This window comes from Macaca fascicularis, chromosome 4, assembly GCF_037993035.2.
Source record: "Macaca fascicularis isolate 582-1 chromosome 4, T2T-MFA8v1.1".
NCBI lineage: Eukaryota > Metazoa > Chordata > Mammalia > Primates > Cercopithecidae > Macaca > Macaca fascicularis.
The window spans coordinates 42953371-42969464 of record NC_088378.1 but is presented as its reverse complement, the minus strand read 5'-3'; the positions used below and the strand labels follow the sequence as shown (position 1 = coordinate 42969464).

Below are 16094 nucleotides of genomic sequence, written 5' to 3'. Positions count from 1 at the left end.
ATTATAAACTATCTTCTATTATGACAGAAAATAAAATTCTAAATAAATAGTTTTACATTTGTTTTTATTAAAAATATTATTTTGTCTTACATTTTATGTTTTTACCTGCCACTTGTTTGGATATTTAAATGAAGTCTTACACTCTGGGCTTTATGAGTTTATCAGTTCAAATACCTATATCTTGTATTTTTACCTATTAATTCATAGATCATACAAATCCCACTAGCCCATTACTTGTGAAACCATCTGACCTTTCAGAAGAAAATAAGATAAATTCATCAGTGAAATTTGCTTCTGGTAATACTGTAGGTAAGTGAAGTATTACATCTTCCATTTGAAGTTTACTAAGTCTGGATTTAGAGTCTGACTATTTCAGATGTGTACCCATTTAACACTGTCTTCACTAGATAACACTTTGCCCTGTCTGTGAATAAATGGTTGCCCATTGACTCCTGCTTCAATGCAGGCCTCCTGTTTGCCATCCCTCTCTGTGTAGCCAGGTTTGGTCTTATGGCTCTTTCCCAGTAGTTCCTTCCTTTTCTATCACACAAGAAATTGCATATATACGTTTATTCAGCCAGTGTTAATTGGATACAGTATACTAGGATCTGTTCTAGGCACTGGGGATTGAACAGTAAAAAAAGTCTTTGCTGCTATAGAGTTTACATTCTGTAAGGGAGATAAAGAGGGAATAAAAAGTAACTCTTATATTAGAAAGTAACTAATACTGTGGATAAAAATAAAGCTGGGAGAGGGTGGAGAGGTGCCATTTTAAATAGGATGGTCAAGGAAGACCTTACCAAAAAAATGTCATTTGAGTGAAAACTTGAAGGAGATGAATTAAGCTGTACAAACCCAGAAGGAAAATTAAGGCCCAACAGACAGCAAATGTAGAGCCCTAAGGCAGGACCTGCTTCTACTAGAATAGCAAGCAAATACCTGGAATAGAATTAGTTAGCAAATTTGACAGGGAAAGGTAGCAGTGGTAGGACAGTAACAGGAGGCAGTGTCAGATTTTCTTTGACTTAGTGAGATGAAAAGCCAATCGAAGGTTTGAATGGAGGAGTGATGTGATCTGAGCCTCCTTTTTAACTGGGTCACTCTGGCTGTCCTAATGGTAATAGGCCAGAAGAAGGTGAGACAAAACAGAACACAATTTGGGAGACAGGGATAATCAGGCAAGAGAAGATGGTGACAGCTTGGTGTCTAGGGTGCAAGCAGTGGAAGTGATAAGAAGTGGCTGGACTCTGGCTGTTGTGTACATTGTGGAGGAAAAGACTTCAAGAGTTGCTTTTACCTGTGTGGTATAGGATGTAAGAGAGAAAGGAGTCCAGGGTGGTTCCAGGGTTTTTGGCCTGGACAACAGGGAAATGAAGAAAACTGATAGCAGTAGGTTTGTAGGGAAAGAATCAAGTTCAGTTTCATATGTGTTAAACTTGAGGTGCCTGTTAAAATATCCAGATGGAAATATGTTCATTTTAATGTCATTCTTGTACCAACTAGATGATTCTGTGATTTACAAGAAAAAGGAAGGTGATATATTTTGAAATACAACTAAAATAACCAGTGCCTTCAGCTTATGACTCTTGAACGTATATAGTAATATTCCTTCAGATTGTCTCTAGAGTTCCTATCTTAAAATTTCTTTTGTCTGTCACAACTCTTAGTCTATTTCTGGGATTCTCTTCTGTAAGCACATTTTATTCCCATGTCAAATTAACAATTTTAAAATTACTTTATTTAAAAGTTTCTAATTTGTTCTTTAAAAGTGACCTTTTTGTCCATTACAGAAGTAACATATTTATTGTAGAAATGTAATAGATAAAAATGAAATAATTATTCATATTCTCACTAGTCCACCAATGTCCATGATTAACAGATTCATTGTCAACTTTAGTTCTCATTCTGCACATATGTAAGTTATGTTTGTATCTAATGTGAAATTATAATACAGTCATCCCTTAATATGTTTAGGGAATTGGTTCTAGGACCCCCATGGGTACTAAAATCTGTGAATTTTCAGCTCTCTGATATGTGGAATGGTGTAGTATTTGCATGTAACCTATGCACATCCTCCTGTGTACTTTAAATCATCTCTAGATTACTTATAATACTTAATACAATGTAAATAGTTGTTTTATTGGGCCAGGCACAGTGGCTCACACCTGTAATCCCAGCGCTTTGGGAAATCAAGGTAGGAGGATTGCTCAAACCCAGGAGTTAGAGACCAGACTGGACAATATAGCGAGACCTTATTTCTACCAAAAAAAAAAAAAATATATATATATATATATGCGCGCACACACGCATGCAAACTATATTAAAAAAGTGGTCATGCTGTATGGTTTTTTATTTGTGTTATTTTTATTGTTGTATTGTTACTTTATTTTCTAATATTTTCTGTTTGCGGTTGGTTGAATCCTCACCTGTGGAACCTACAGATACAGAACCACAGATTTGGAGGGCCACATTGTATATGTACTGTTTTGTGACTTATTTTGAATATTTCTGCATCATTAAGTATTCATTATTTTTTCTAGACTATAACTTGCTTTGTCTACTGTGTAAATATGCCATGATTTATTTGATTTGTAGTTAATTTTTTACAGTTAATAACACCAGGATGAACTGTTAGCCTATTAGCCAATCTTTGACTATCTCTGGCTTGAAACAGCATATCACTTATATTTGTTTGGAGTAGATAGAGCAAAAAGTAAAGAAATGATTATTATTAAATAGGACATATCCCATTTATCAGCAGATGGTTACAGTAGTTCAGACTCTTTTACTTCTGACCCAGAACAGATCGGGAGCAATGTAACTCGTCAAAGGTCAGTATTTCTGTCAATGAAAAGCATGTTAAACTATCTTGCTGCATTTTAATGTTTAAAACTATTTAGAACCAAGCACACATGATTTTGTTATCTGAAAGCTGATAGGTTACTTTTTGATTTATGTAAAAGACAAGTAATTTTGATCCTTTCCACTTGAATAGAAAAACAAAAAGAACCCTGGCTTTCTAAATGGTATTTTGTGGAAGCTTTAAAAAGAGGTGATAACTTCTTGGCGATAGAAGTTTTGTAAGTCCTTTTTGTACCTAACCAGTGAGAGTCTGTTAAGTAATATATGTATAGCCTTATGGCAAGTACCAAAAGAATTCTGTGTTTTAAAACACCATCCAAAAGCACAGTCCAGTGGTGGGCCACCTCCCCACCCTGAAATTCTGCATTACATATAACCTTTCAGGCACAAACAAGAAAGGTGTGGGATAGGGTGGAGGATGGCTAGAGATTTGTCTGCAAGGGCTTTACCATCCACTAAAAATTGTGCAGGACAGAAGCATCTTTCTCTCCTCACTTTTTGCACGTGGTAAGTATCATTTTGCTGCATGCCTGGTGTAGCGAGGATGCAGAATCTCCAAACAGCTTAGAGTCAGAAGGCTGCTTGTCTTCCTTTCTGATTCTTCATGTAGTTCTTCCTGTGTTTCTTAGCATTCTCAGTCATCTTGGATTTTACTCTGCTGTTTATTCTCATATGTGAAGATCAGATTACCAGAGTCCTTGGAGACTCTTTTCAGAATATGAAAGACTTTGGTAGCAAAGAAGTGAATCTCTAGGGTGAGTTGAGTTTGAGCATAGTCACCTCTAAAATGAGATGGTCTGTGTGGACACATGAAAGGGTACTTCAGCTCACCAAAATCCAGACCTTAATAGGTTGAAAGCTAACCATATCTGAAAGTAGACTTTCCTTTTTACAATTTTTTTTTCAGACTATTATTACCTTTAATTGAATGGGAAAGCATTACACTAAGTATGCGCAATCTATTATGAAGTCATGTTGACAACTAAATTTCTTTTCAAAATTTTTGAGGCTGGGCACATCTGTAATCCTAGCGCTTTGGGAGGCTGAGGTGGGCAGATCACCGGAAGTCAGGAGTTCGAGACCAGCCTGGCCAACATGGTGAAACCCCATCTCTACTAAATACAAAAATTAGCCGGGCGTGGTAGCACGCACCTGTAATTCCAGCTACTCGGGAGCTGAAGCAGGAGAATCGCTTGAACCCAGGAAGTGGAGATTGCAGTGAGCCAAGATGGTGTCACTGTACTCCAGCCTGCGCAACAGAGTGAGACTATCTCAAAAAAAAAAAAAAAATTGAAATTTTGCTTAATAACTTTATTTAAAAAAATTGTTAGCCACATAAAATAATCAGTTGTTTAGGATACATCGAAAACAGTGCTATCTTAATTTATTGTAACACTTACATACTTGAGTGTTGAGAAAATGTCATGCTAATAAGATCCTTTGCTGCTTAGTCAAGTTTCAATGTTTAAAAAGAAAAAAGCTCTGATATCAGTAGTATGACCAATTATGATGGGGTGAATTTTGCAGATCTCATTCAGGAACATCGCCTGATAACACTGCACCACCACCTCCCCCTCCAAGGCCACAGCCCTCTCATTCCAGATCATCGTCTTTAGATATGAATCGGACCTTTACAGTCACCACAGGTAGGGGCTAGAGAACCATGATATACATTATCATTTAATTTTAAAGTTAATCCAACACACATACACATTTTATTTTTGTTTCTATTAACATGTCTTTTAAAAATATTTATCTGGCCGGGTGTGGTTGTTCACACCTGTAATCCCAGCACTCTGAGAGGCAGGCAGATCACTTGAGGTCACAAGTTCGAGACCAGCCTGACCAACATGGTGAAACCCCATCTCTACTAAAAACACAAAAATTAGCCAAAGGTGGTGGTGCATGTCTGTGGTCCCAGCTACTTGGGAGGCTGAGGTGGGAGAATCCCTTGAACCCGAGAAGCAGAGGTTTCAGTGAGCCAAGATTATTTCACTGCACTGCAGCCTGAGTGACAGAGTGAGACCCTGTCTCAAAAAAAAAAATTATCTGAAGGAAAATTCGGGTTAAAAAGATAGCAGATGAGAGGCAATTTTTTTTTCTTAACAACTACTTAAAGTGTGTTTGAATGCAAATGATGAAGATGGGAACCTGAGAGATGTCATAGGAAATTTTAAAAGAACAATGTTGTGATATCAAGTTAGGGGGGACTGATAGATCTCAATTTGGCTGATGAAGATGAAAAGTCATAATTTACCCAGGTTTTCAATTTTTGAAGAACTGGCATTATTATTGTTACCTTGGTTAACATAGAAAAGTTAGGGCAGAGGATGATGAAGTGATGTTTTAGTCACTATGAGTTTAGAATGGTGAGGAAAAGTGAAGTGTTAAGTGAAAGGGAAAATTTGGAAGTTTTCATGTGATACTTAAACAGCAGTCAGAGATATGAGAAGAAAATCAAGGTTGTTTACTATTATGGAAATAGGCAGGAGTATGCCAGGAGGGCTTCATGTAATAGAGTTAAGAAGCAAAGCGACATCTGATGAAAGGCTGTCAGATTTGGTCTTTAGGTTACATACAGACTGTGTAACAAGTTAGTACCTGCCTTCTAATGCTTAACAAACATTCTTAGAAATCTTTATCATGTAGTCACATTCATTCAGCCTATTTCTTCTATTAACAAAGTGATTATACAGTTACTAAAAGGAAGACTTTCGTATTCATGCAGGACAACAACAGGCTGGAGTTGTTGCCCATCCTCCTGCAGTGCCTCCAAGACCACAGCCCTCACAGGTAATTCTCCAAGGTATTTATTACTAAACATCCCATGATCACTTTTCTTGCTAGGTATTTAATTCTGTTCTTAAATTATTTGGAAGGTCAGGAATGATCTGATGGTCATCCTTAATGAGCATTTAATTCAGTGAGGCTAAATCTCATTTTGAAAGATACACATTTCTAGAATGATCTGGTTGTTTTTTGAAAGAGCCTTAAAAGTGAAACAAATGATAATGTCTTGACAGAGAAGAGTTTAGTTGAAACAACAATGGATTGGGAGATAGGAGAGATCCATTACTGTCCTGGGTGTAGCAGTGACTCACAAAATCACTTGACTGGGCTGGGTGCAGTGGTTCACACTTGTAATTGCAGCACTTTGGGAGGCTAAGGCGGTAGGATTTCTCAAGCCCAGGAGTTCCAGACCAGCCTGGGCAACATAGTGAGACCCCCATCTCTAAAAACAAAAAAAAATTAGCTGGGTGTGGTGGTGTGCACCTGTAGTCCCAACTACTTGGGAGGCTGAGGTGGGAGGATCTCTTGAGCCTGAGAGGTCAGGGTTGCAGTGAGCTGTGATTGCACCACTGCACTCCACCCTGGTGACAGAGTGAGACCCTGTCTCAAAACAAAACAAGATACCCCAAAATAACCTCACTGCATCTCTCTGGATGTGTTTACTACATGAGTTAAGGAAGTATAATGACCTCTGCATCCCTTCCACATCGAAATTAGAGTGCTGTAGTAGACATTTATAAAATGCTTTGGGACAGCCTTAGTGGCTGAAGTTAAGGATCACATTATACATAAAATGTTGGAATGAGACTTAGCAGGGACTTAAAAGATAAATTGGAATTTATTGGAGAGAAGGTATTCCAAACCGAAGGTATGACATCCACAAAGCCATGGAAGTGTGTGTTAAGCCTGGCACATTCCTCAGGGGAAAACAAGTTCGTTCAGCACAGCAGGAGTAGATGTGCGGAGTGATGGGAAATGACGCTAGAGAGATAGGGAGGAGGCAGAGCATCTCCCATATCATAGTAAGAAGGACAGAGTTTTTCTTAGAGGAGATGAAGAATTTTTAAAGGGAAGAGACTTCAGATGTCTTTCTTTAGTATCCTTTACTTCCTTTGTCATAAAACATCTCACACTCTATTTTAATTTCTTATTTACTTATTCTCTTCTGCTCCAGAGAGAAGCAGCTTTATTAGGGTATAAGCGGGCCTCATTTGTTTTGTTCACAAGTAGATATTCAGTAAACATATTTTTAGACTGAAGATGGAGCAGCATTGGTCTGGCAAAGGAGTGGAAGATGGATTGAAGGGAAGTGTTCCTGACATGTTGGGAGAATAGTTAGAGCAGTGGTTTTCACGCTTTAAAAAGAGCAACCTTTTTAAGAAACATAGTGAAACATTCAAAAAAAATAACTTATTTAAGGAACAAACTATTGTGTATTAGCCCAGTTAAGACAAAAATACATGCAAATGGAGAATGGGGGTAGGGCCAGCCCTACCCTCTCCTTCAGTGTACTTTCTTTGCAATATAGTTTTTGAAAAAAATATCTTTTTATTGGAAGTTTATTATCTTAATTTTTTTTTAGTGTCTTAGCTTTTCACTTATGGTTTAATCATTTATTTAGAGCTAAATGTTACTGTAATACACCTCTCTGAACTTACAGATAATAAAACAGGGCATCTTTATATACTAAATTTTCAAAGAAGAAGAAGATGACTCTGTGACACTGATAGGCTGATAAAATGTGTGTTCCTCTGTTTTGAACCATTGCACAGGCTCCTGGTCCCGCTGTGCATCGCCCAGTGGATGCCGATGGCCTCATAACTCACACTAGTACCTCACCTCAGCAGATACCAGAGCAACCAAATTTTGCAGATTTCAGCCAATTTGAAGTATTTGCTGCATCAAATGTAAATGAAGAACAAGATGATGAAGCCGAGAAACATCCAGAAGTCCTGCCGGTCAGTTTTCAAGGGCTTGGCTAATTTTCTGCAGGCAGTCACTTCCCGTACCATGTTGGGTCAACAGAGCAGATATTAGAGGTGACATCAGTGAGTAAAATATTCCCTAGGTCAGTGCTTCTCAACTTTTTTATTGGCCTCCAATATCTGCTGGTTGCAGTGTAATGCTTACTGAGTATCAGAGTCTGGTGGGGGTGGGGGATTGATACCACATGAAAAGACACCACCACCTGGCTGTGGCTAAAACACTGCTTTGGGGGTTTCCATCTTAATGCTAAGCATCTGACTGCGTGATTTGGTGAAGATTTCCATGTGATAAAAGGCCATGGTTACCATAGCTCCACTCATTACACCTTTTCCACAAGGGGACCTTCACTAGATGTAACTTTTAGATCTAACTACAACTTTAACTATAACCAAATTTCAGCCAGACTTCTAATTAAAGCATTTACAGTTTGTATGAGACTAAGTTGCCTTAGCTAAGCAAAGACTATAGGATATCAAAATTTAATATTCAGTGTTCTAGGACATTCTGTTGTAGTTCCAATGGCAAGAACTTCTCTAGGAATCTCTGACCTAAATTGCTGACCATAAATGTGGAGTTGGAAAGACCAGAGGAATTCTGCAGTCTCTTTCATATAGATCATGGCCATGGAAAATTTCCTACTCGCTCCCTTTTCAAACCTATAACTTTCTGCTGTGCCCATTAGGGGACTGGGCTGCATCTAGGAGGGTCAGAGTGGGCATGTAGAGGTGTGCACAGGGTACCGTACTCACTCCCCTGGGTGGATGCCTCCCTCTCCCAACCACAAGGACTTCCCAGACTAAGCACTTAGAGGTTCAGTGCCGTGGCTGCATCCTCACCCCGTCTTCCTCTCCCTCACACATCTATTACCTGCATCCTCGCCCCATCCTCGTCTCCCTCACACATCTATTACCTGCATTCTAACCCTGTCCTCCTCTCCCTCACACATCTATTACTGCATCCTCGCCCCGTCCTCCTCTCCCTCACACATCTATTACCTGCATTCTAACCCTGTCCTCCTCTCCCTCACACATCTATTGCATAGCTGCATCCTCTCCCTCACACATCTATTACACAGCTGCATCCTCGCCCCGTCCTCCTCTCCCTCACACATCTGTTACCTGCATCCTCACCCCGTCCTCCTCTCCCTCACACATCTATTGCATAGCTGCATCCTCGCCCCGTCCTCCTCTCCCTCACACATCTATTACATAGCTGCATCCTCGCCCCGTCCTCCTCTCCCTCACACATCTATTACATAGCTGCATCCTCGCCCCGTCCTCCTCTCCCTCACACATCTATTACATAGCCGCATCCTCAACCCGTCCTCCTCTCCCTCACACCTCTATTACATAGCTGCATCCTCACCCTATTACATAACTGCGTCCTCGCCCCGTCCTCCTCTCCCTCACACATCTATTACCTGCATCCTCACCCTATTACATAGCTGCGTCCTTGCCCCGTCCTCCTCTCCCTCATACATCTATTACCTGCATCCTCACCCCATCCTCCTCTCCCTCACACATCTATTACATAGCTGCATCCTCGCCCCGTCCTCCTCTCCCTCACACATCTATTACCTGCATCCTCACCCCGTCGTCCTCTCCCTCACACATCTATTATCTGCTCTCCCCTCTGCCTTTCAGTAGCAGAGAAATCTCATTTAATGAAGTTCCTTCAAGTTTCTTAACATCATCTCAGTTTTCTTGTCTGAATATTTAACATTTTACTCCGATTTGTTACGTATGCTATATTTATGCATAATTACATGTTACGTATAATTAATAGTGATAAACATACTCATTTTTAGGCTGAAAAAGCTTCTGATCCTGCAAATTCTCTTCGAGTTGCCAAAGCAGATAGTAAAACTGAAGAAAAGACAGCTGCTAGTGCTCCCACCAATGTGGTATGCAAAATGTCTTTTATAATAATAATTTTGTACATCATAAGTTATGTGAAATAATTTTTAGAAATAAGGTCAACCAGAAATCATCTAACCCGTTTCTCTACCTTTAACTGTAGTATAGTCAGTCTGTCACAGAACAAAGTCTGCCTATTTAATGGAGATGATATTCTGTAATCTATGTTAAATATGTGTCACAGGTTCTCAGAATTTAAGTGGTTATTACATTCTTCCCACTATATAAGGTAGAACTTCTTTATAGGTGAAATTCAGTTTCTTTTATTGTAGTCTTGAATATAATAAAGAAAAATTATCAACTCTCTAAAGTTATTGTTATTCCTTTTGCTCTTAACTTGTTCTTTAACTGTTTTAGGAATAATTTTTCCCCAACATTTTATTATGAAAACGTTTAAGCATACAGAAAAATTGAAACAGTTTTTCATTGTACATCAGTAAATTCACTACCTTATAACATTATTATTTTACTATACTTGCTTTACTACATATCTCTCCATGCCTTCTGTTCATCTGTCAGTCCTTATCTGTTTTATATATGTGTTAGTCCGTCTGCATTGCTATAAAGGAATATGTGAGACTGGGTAATTTGTACAAAAAAAAAAAGAGGTTATGTTGGACATAGTGGCTTACACCTGTAATCCCAGCACTTTGAGAGTCCAAGGCAGATGGATCACTTGAGCTTAGGAATTCGAGACCAGCCTGGGCAACGCAGCGAAACCCTGTCTCTACAAAAAGCACAAAAATTAGCCAGGTGTGGTGGTGCACGCCTGTAGTCCCAGCTACTCGGGAGGCTGAAGTTGAGGGATTGCTTGAGCCTGGGAGGTGGAGATTGTAGTGAACTGAGATAGTGCCCTGCACTCCACCCTGGGTGACAGAATGAGACCCTGTCTCAAAAAAAGAAAAGAGGTTTATTTTGCCTCATGGTTCTGCAGGCTGTACAGGAAGCATGGTACCAGAATCTGCTTCTTCTAAAGCCTCAGGAAACTTAGATTCATGGCAGAAGGCAAAGTGGGAGCAGATGTGTCACATGGCGAGTGAGGGAGCAAGGAGAGATGCCAGGCCCTTTTAAACAGCCAGCTCTCATGTAAACTCAGAGTTAGAACTCATTCATTACCGTGAGAAGGGCACCAAGCCATTCACGAGGGATCTACTCCATGACCCAAACACCTCCCACTAGGCCCACCTCCAACATTAGAGGTCACATTTCAACATGAGATTTGGAGGGGACAAATACCTCAACTATATCAGTGTACCTCAGATTGCAAATATCAGCACACTTTCCCTTTGAGGGAATAATTTTGGTAACTTTTTTTTTCTGTTATCATCTAGACATTCCCAATAGTTATAAAAACAGCATGTGTTTCTGAAGTGCTTCAATTCTACTTTCTGGATGCTGTGTGTGTATTAGTCTGTTTTCATACTGCTGTAAAGATACCACCTGAGAGTGGGTGATTTATAAACAAAAGAGATTTAATTGACTCACAGCTCTGCATGGCTGGGGAGGCCTCAGGAAATTTACAGTCATGGCGGAAGGCAAAGGGGAAGCAGGTGGCAGGATGGAAAAAGAGCGAGGAAGTGCCTCACTTTAAAATAATTAGCTCTTGTGAGAACACCCTCACTCTCACAAGAACAGTATGGGGGACCACCCCCATGACCCAGTCATCTCCTACCAGGCCCCTCCCTTGACACACGGGGATTACAATTTGAGGTGAGATTTGGGGGCACAGAGCCAAACCATATCACTGTTTTATTACATTAGTAGTCCTGTGAGTTTTTAAGTAATGAACTTTATTTTTGTCAACTCACAGCAACAAATTAAAAATATCACTTAAGAGATAGCAGTTGACTATTGTTTTTATTTATTTACAGTTAAATCAAGTTACGGTAAATGCCAAAACGCTGTTTTTTATTCTGCCGAGGGCAGATTCATAATCGCCAACAAAATGTCAACTCATTTTCAAAAGTTTTAATTACTGTGCATATTAATAGTGATGTTTTTGGTATTTTAAAGAGTTGCTTAGCTTTCCATTACTTTATAATGTTATTTTATTCATTAAGATACATGTTAGTATTTTTGAGTAAGAAATCCTATAGTCATAATGCTTAGATATTTCTGGAGACTGCCTTTGTTTATTGTTGAACAGGTATATATTGATTCTGTATCATATTTATGTTAAAACTGTGAATATTAACAGTTTTGCATCAATATGTTATTCTAAAAATATTTATATTGCAGGTACATTCATGATTGTGGTGTCAACTAGAAACATCTTTTCCCTCTATAATTTAAGTTAGCTCTTGCCACAAATACATAGATTTAAAGTAGGACAAGTAACTTTCAATTTTCCAAGAGCAAATGGCTTAAAGAAAGCAAATGGTGTTGCAGAGTGCTAACTATGAATGTCTTCAGAAATGCTTATTATTAATGGAATTCTTGTCTTAAAGAGCAAAGGCACAACACCTCTTGCTCCACCACCTAAACCTGTTCGAAGAAGATTAAAATCAGAAGATGAATTAAGGCCAGAAGTCGATGAACATACACAAAAGACGGGTGTCTTAGCTGCTGTTCTTGCATCACAACCTTCTATTCCCAGGTAATCAAAGCTATTCCTAGGCACATTTAATTACTAGGAAGAAAAAGCACAACAATTAAAAACAATCAAACTGGGCCGGGCATGGTGGCTCACACCTGTAATAGCAGTTTGGGAGGCCGAGCTGGGCAGATCATTTGTGGTCAGGAGTTGGACCAGCCTGACTAACATGGTGAAACCCTGTCTCTGCTAAAAATACAAAAAAAAATTAGCCAGGTGTGGTGGTGCACACCTGTAGTCCCACCCAGCTACTCGGGAGGCTGAGGCAGGAGAATTGCTTGAACCCAGGAGGCGGAGGTTGTAGTGAGCCAAGATGGCACCAGTGCACTCCAGCCTGGGCAACAGAGCAAGACTCCATCACAAAAATAATAACAACAACAATAATCAGACTGAAATAAATTATGATCAGACTAGTTCTTTAATTGAGCAGAGCCATGTCATGTATGAGTAGGTATTCTTCCCATGTTTCCCCTTTATTATTAAGTTGTATTCCAATTCCATTTTAACACCCTGTTTCAATAGCAGTACGTTCTTTAAACTTGATAGTTTATAGTAAAACTGGTATTTTAATTATGGTGTTCTAGACCAAGAATCAGCAGATTAACTCTTAATGGGCCAAATTCAGCTCAGCCTATGGCCTGTTTTTATATAGCCTATGAATGCAGAATGACTTGTTCTTTTTTGTAGAAGAGAGAAGAAAGAACAGAAGAGAAAAGAAAACAAAAAACTAGAATATGAGACAGAAACTATATGGCCCACAGAGCCTGAAATATGTACTGTCTGGTCTTTTACAGAAAAGGTTTGCCAGTACCTACTTTAGACTCTTTTACTTAAACTCAGGTGATTCTACAGAAGAAATTTTTTAATAATTTCTTTTTTTTTTTTTTTTTTTTTACCTCTCCTATAGTGCTGAAGCTTTTGGTTTATCACTGCAACTGAGCAAGTGATGTTGAGCTATGCTAGTAAGGAAAAAGATGCTCCTTTTGCTTCTCATGTTTAGAAATAGATCAGGGAGGAATAGAGAGGATTTAAGATAAATGAATGTTACAGGTTTTTTTGCCTTCTTTGTCTTCTCAGATCTGTTGGGAAAGATAAGAAAGCTATTCAGGCATCGATTAGACGCAATAAGGAAACCAACACAGTTTTGGCCAGATTGAATAGCGAATTGCAGCAACAATTAAAGGTAATATAGTTTCTGAATCTTTATAATATTCCTTATCTTAGTAAAGAAACCTAAAGAGAAGGAATGTGATCTCAGACACCTCCAAGATCACATACATAGCTCTCTTCTCTAATTTTCTAGATGCTTTGACTGTGGTTAGTTTACCCCCCACCCGCCACCACACACACACACCCTTTTTTTTTTTTTTAAAGAGACAAGATCTCGCTCTGTCACCCTGGCAACCTGGGCTCAAGCTATCCTCCCACCTCAGCCTCCTGAGTAGCTGGGATTACTGGCTTGAGCCACTGCACCCAGGTCCTAGTTTGTCCTTTTATCAAAGACAACTCAAATTCCATTAAAGGGACTTAAACAGGCCTAAAAGAAGAAGAGAGAGGTGGCAGCAATTTCAGTCGTCTTGCATGTGGAAAGAGAAAAGGCAAGCCTTAAATAGAAATGGTGCTTATGCACAGTGTGTACTACTGTCATCTAATACCCGAGAGGAATGTGTTTGTTTTCTAGTAACTATGATTTCTTTGCTTCCCTAGAAATAAAAATTACTCCTACTTACTCCTTCCTTACTGGGTCAAAAAAAAAATTACTCCCAGAATCACTTATGGTTCCCCAACATTATTAGGTACTCATGTCTTACAAACCAGTGGTTCTCAAACCTTAATGCATATATAGGTAATCTTGGATCATGTTAAAATGAAGATTCTGGTTTTTGTAGAGCTAAGGTGGGACCTGGGAATTCCAGGCAGTGGAGATGCTGGAGCACTATCTATCCCACTTGGAATAGAACAAAGATGAGATGAGAGTCCGTGGAAATGACAAATGAATGCAGTTGGTTCATTCTTGTAATATTCTGTTCATGCTCCTCATTTAGCATTTATTACAGTGTCCTGGAATTACTATCTATGACACATTTGTCTCTCTGTCCTATTACAGTGAACTCTTTGAGGGTAAGTCATAATCATTTCTGTTTAGGAAGATCATGTAATATATCATCCAAATCAAGACACTTTTGAGAGGAAAAAAAGAGGGTTGCATTATCATTATTTAGGCCAAGACACTGGATATAAACTGGGATTGTCCTAGATAAATTTATGACCATCTTGTCCCTCTCCTCAAAACCTAGTATGCTAGGCATTTGTTAAGGTCTGTTGAATGAATGATATAAACTTATGACCACTTTGTCTCTATCCCCAAAACCTAGATCATATGTTAGGCATTTGATAAACATCTATTGAATGAATGATATTCTTGTATAACTCTATGATCAAAGGAGAAGACATTTGTAGTTATATGATTATTAATTTAGTCCATTGTACAGGAAAAATGAACTTAAAGACAAGCTTAGTAGTATATCCATGAAGATGAAAATTTTGTTAATGCATGTTTTTCTGAACCAGGGAAGACCATTGAAACAAGTATATTGAAGCTATTTTGAAAAATACTTTCTTCCTTACTTCTGAGAACAGAAAATAAGAAGTAAGGTACGAAATAGAAAGAGGTAGTTCTGGTTAAAACATGATACTGTCAATTTGAAAGAGAAAAAAAGAAAGTAAATAAGTTAGAATTTGGTGGCTAACTGAAAAGACTCCCTAAAATCAACATTGATTAAAAATTCTGAATGCAAAGTTATTATTTGGGAAACTAAAGCTCAAAATGAGATCTAGGAGTTGATATAGCCAGATGTCATCACTAGGGAAAAGAAGCTATATTAACAAATTCATCTACGGTTAATTCAGGGGCAGGCTTATTGCAAAATTCAGGTGTTAATACCTATTTGTTGCAAACACTGACTTTTCTAATAACTAGACATTCTGTTACCCTGATTTGTGTAATAAGAAAATGTGTGAAATTACTAGGATCTTTAGTATTAACATATAAAGAAACTACGTTTCTAAAGTGAAGTATACTTTTAAAATATGAATAAGCTCTCCCTTAGTCGTCTTGACAAATTTAAATTGTTTTCTGGAAGCAGAGCTATTGTTAGATATTCCTTCATTTTTCTATACTTTGAAACATAACTTGGGCTTTGCATCTTTTTCAGGATGTTCTTGAGGAGAGAATTTCCCTGGAAGTTCAACTGGAACAACTTCGACCATTCTCTCACCTATAAGCCAATTGCCGTTAACTGTGAACATACTTGTTTTTAAGTGGTTTTGGGTTCAAAGCCAATTTGGAGACCCAAACATTCAGCTCACTGCTTAACTCAACATTAAATTTTATGATTCTGTTTTGCCCTATATGTTCACCATTGTATTTAAGTATCTTTTATTTTTTAATTTCAACAATAAAAAGGTCAGGATGACGTTTTCTGGAGGGTGTGTTGTGTTTATTGGCACACTCACCTTTTCTGTTCCATAGCAGCTGGGATATGCAATGTTTCTATGGCTAATATCACACACCAATTTAATTTATAGAATGGGCTCCTCGTTTACATCTCAGTCACAGACTCAAATAAATTGTCAGTTTGTCCTTTTATGTTTGTTTAATATTTTACATAAAGCGTCTATTCCATAAAAATCTTCAGAAAGAGTTTCCCATTTAATTTTTGATTTTAAAGAATTATATTGGATAAGGCGGTTTTCACCATAAGCTAATTTACTCTCTGCAGCTGTCTGCATTCTTCACAAATCATGTGTTACGTTCAAGCCTCTTTTACATGTCAACTTGTGACAAATATAAACGTCAGATTTTATATTTCCCTTGTAGAAATGTGATCAACTTCATTAGCGACTTATAACTATTTTATGTGAGATTGAATAATTCAGCATTCATG

At 38.3% G+C, this 16094-nt stretch overlaps 1 protein-coding gene across 23 annotated transcripts in view; it reads left to right on the top strand.

Annotated features, from left to right (window-relative positions):
- Positions 1-15634, top strand: part of REPS1 (RALBP1 associated Eps domain containing 1) — an 86793-nt gene extending 71159 nt beyond the window's left edge. For 12 of the 23 annotated variants that reach the window (XM_074037142.1, XM_074037140.1, XM_074037137.1 and 9 more), the window contains 9 exons: positions 208-309; positions 2759-2831; positions 4390-4508; positions 5591-5655; positions 7425-7610; positions 9446-9541; positions 12002-12150; positions 13225-13330; positions 15363-15634. In XM_074037142.1, coding sequence (XP_073893243.1) covers positions 208-309; positions 2759-2831; positions 4390-4508; positions 5591-5655; positions 7425-7610; positions 9446-9541; positions 12002-12150; positions 13225-13330; positions 15363-15431 — 965 coding nt within the window. In that variant the 3' untranslated portion in view covers positions 15432-15634. The remainder of the gene's footprint in view (positions 1-207; positions 310-2758; positions 2832-4389; positions 4509-5590; positions 5656-7424; positions 7611-9445; positions 9542-12001; positions 12151-13224; positions 13331-15362) is intronic. The other 11 variants (XM_074037135.1, XM_074037133.1, XM_074037132.1 and 8 more) reach the window with 2 other exon arrangements.
- Positions 15635-16094: the final 460 nt, after the last annotated feature.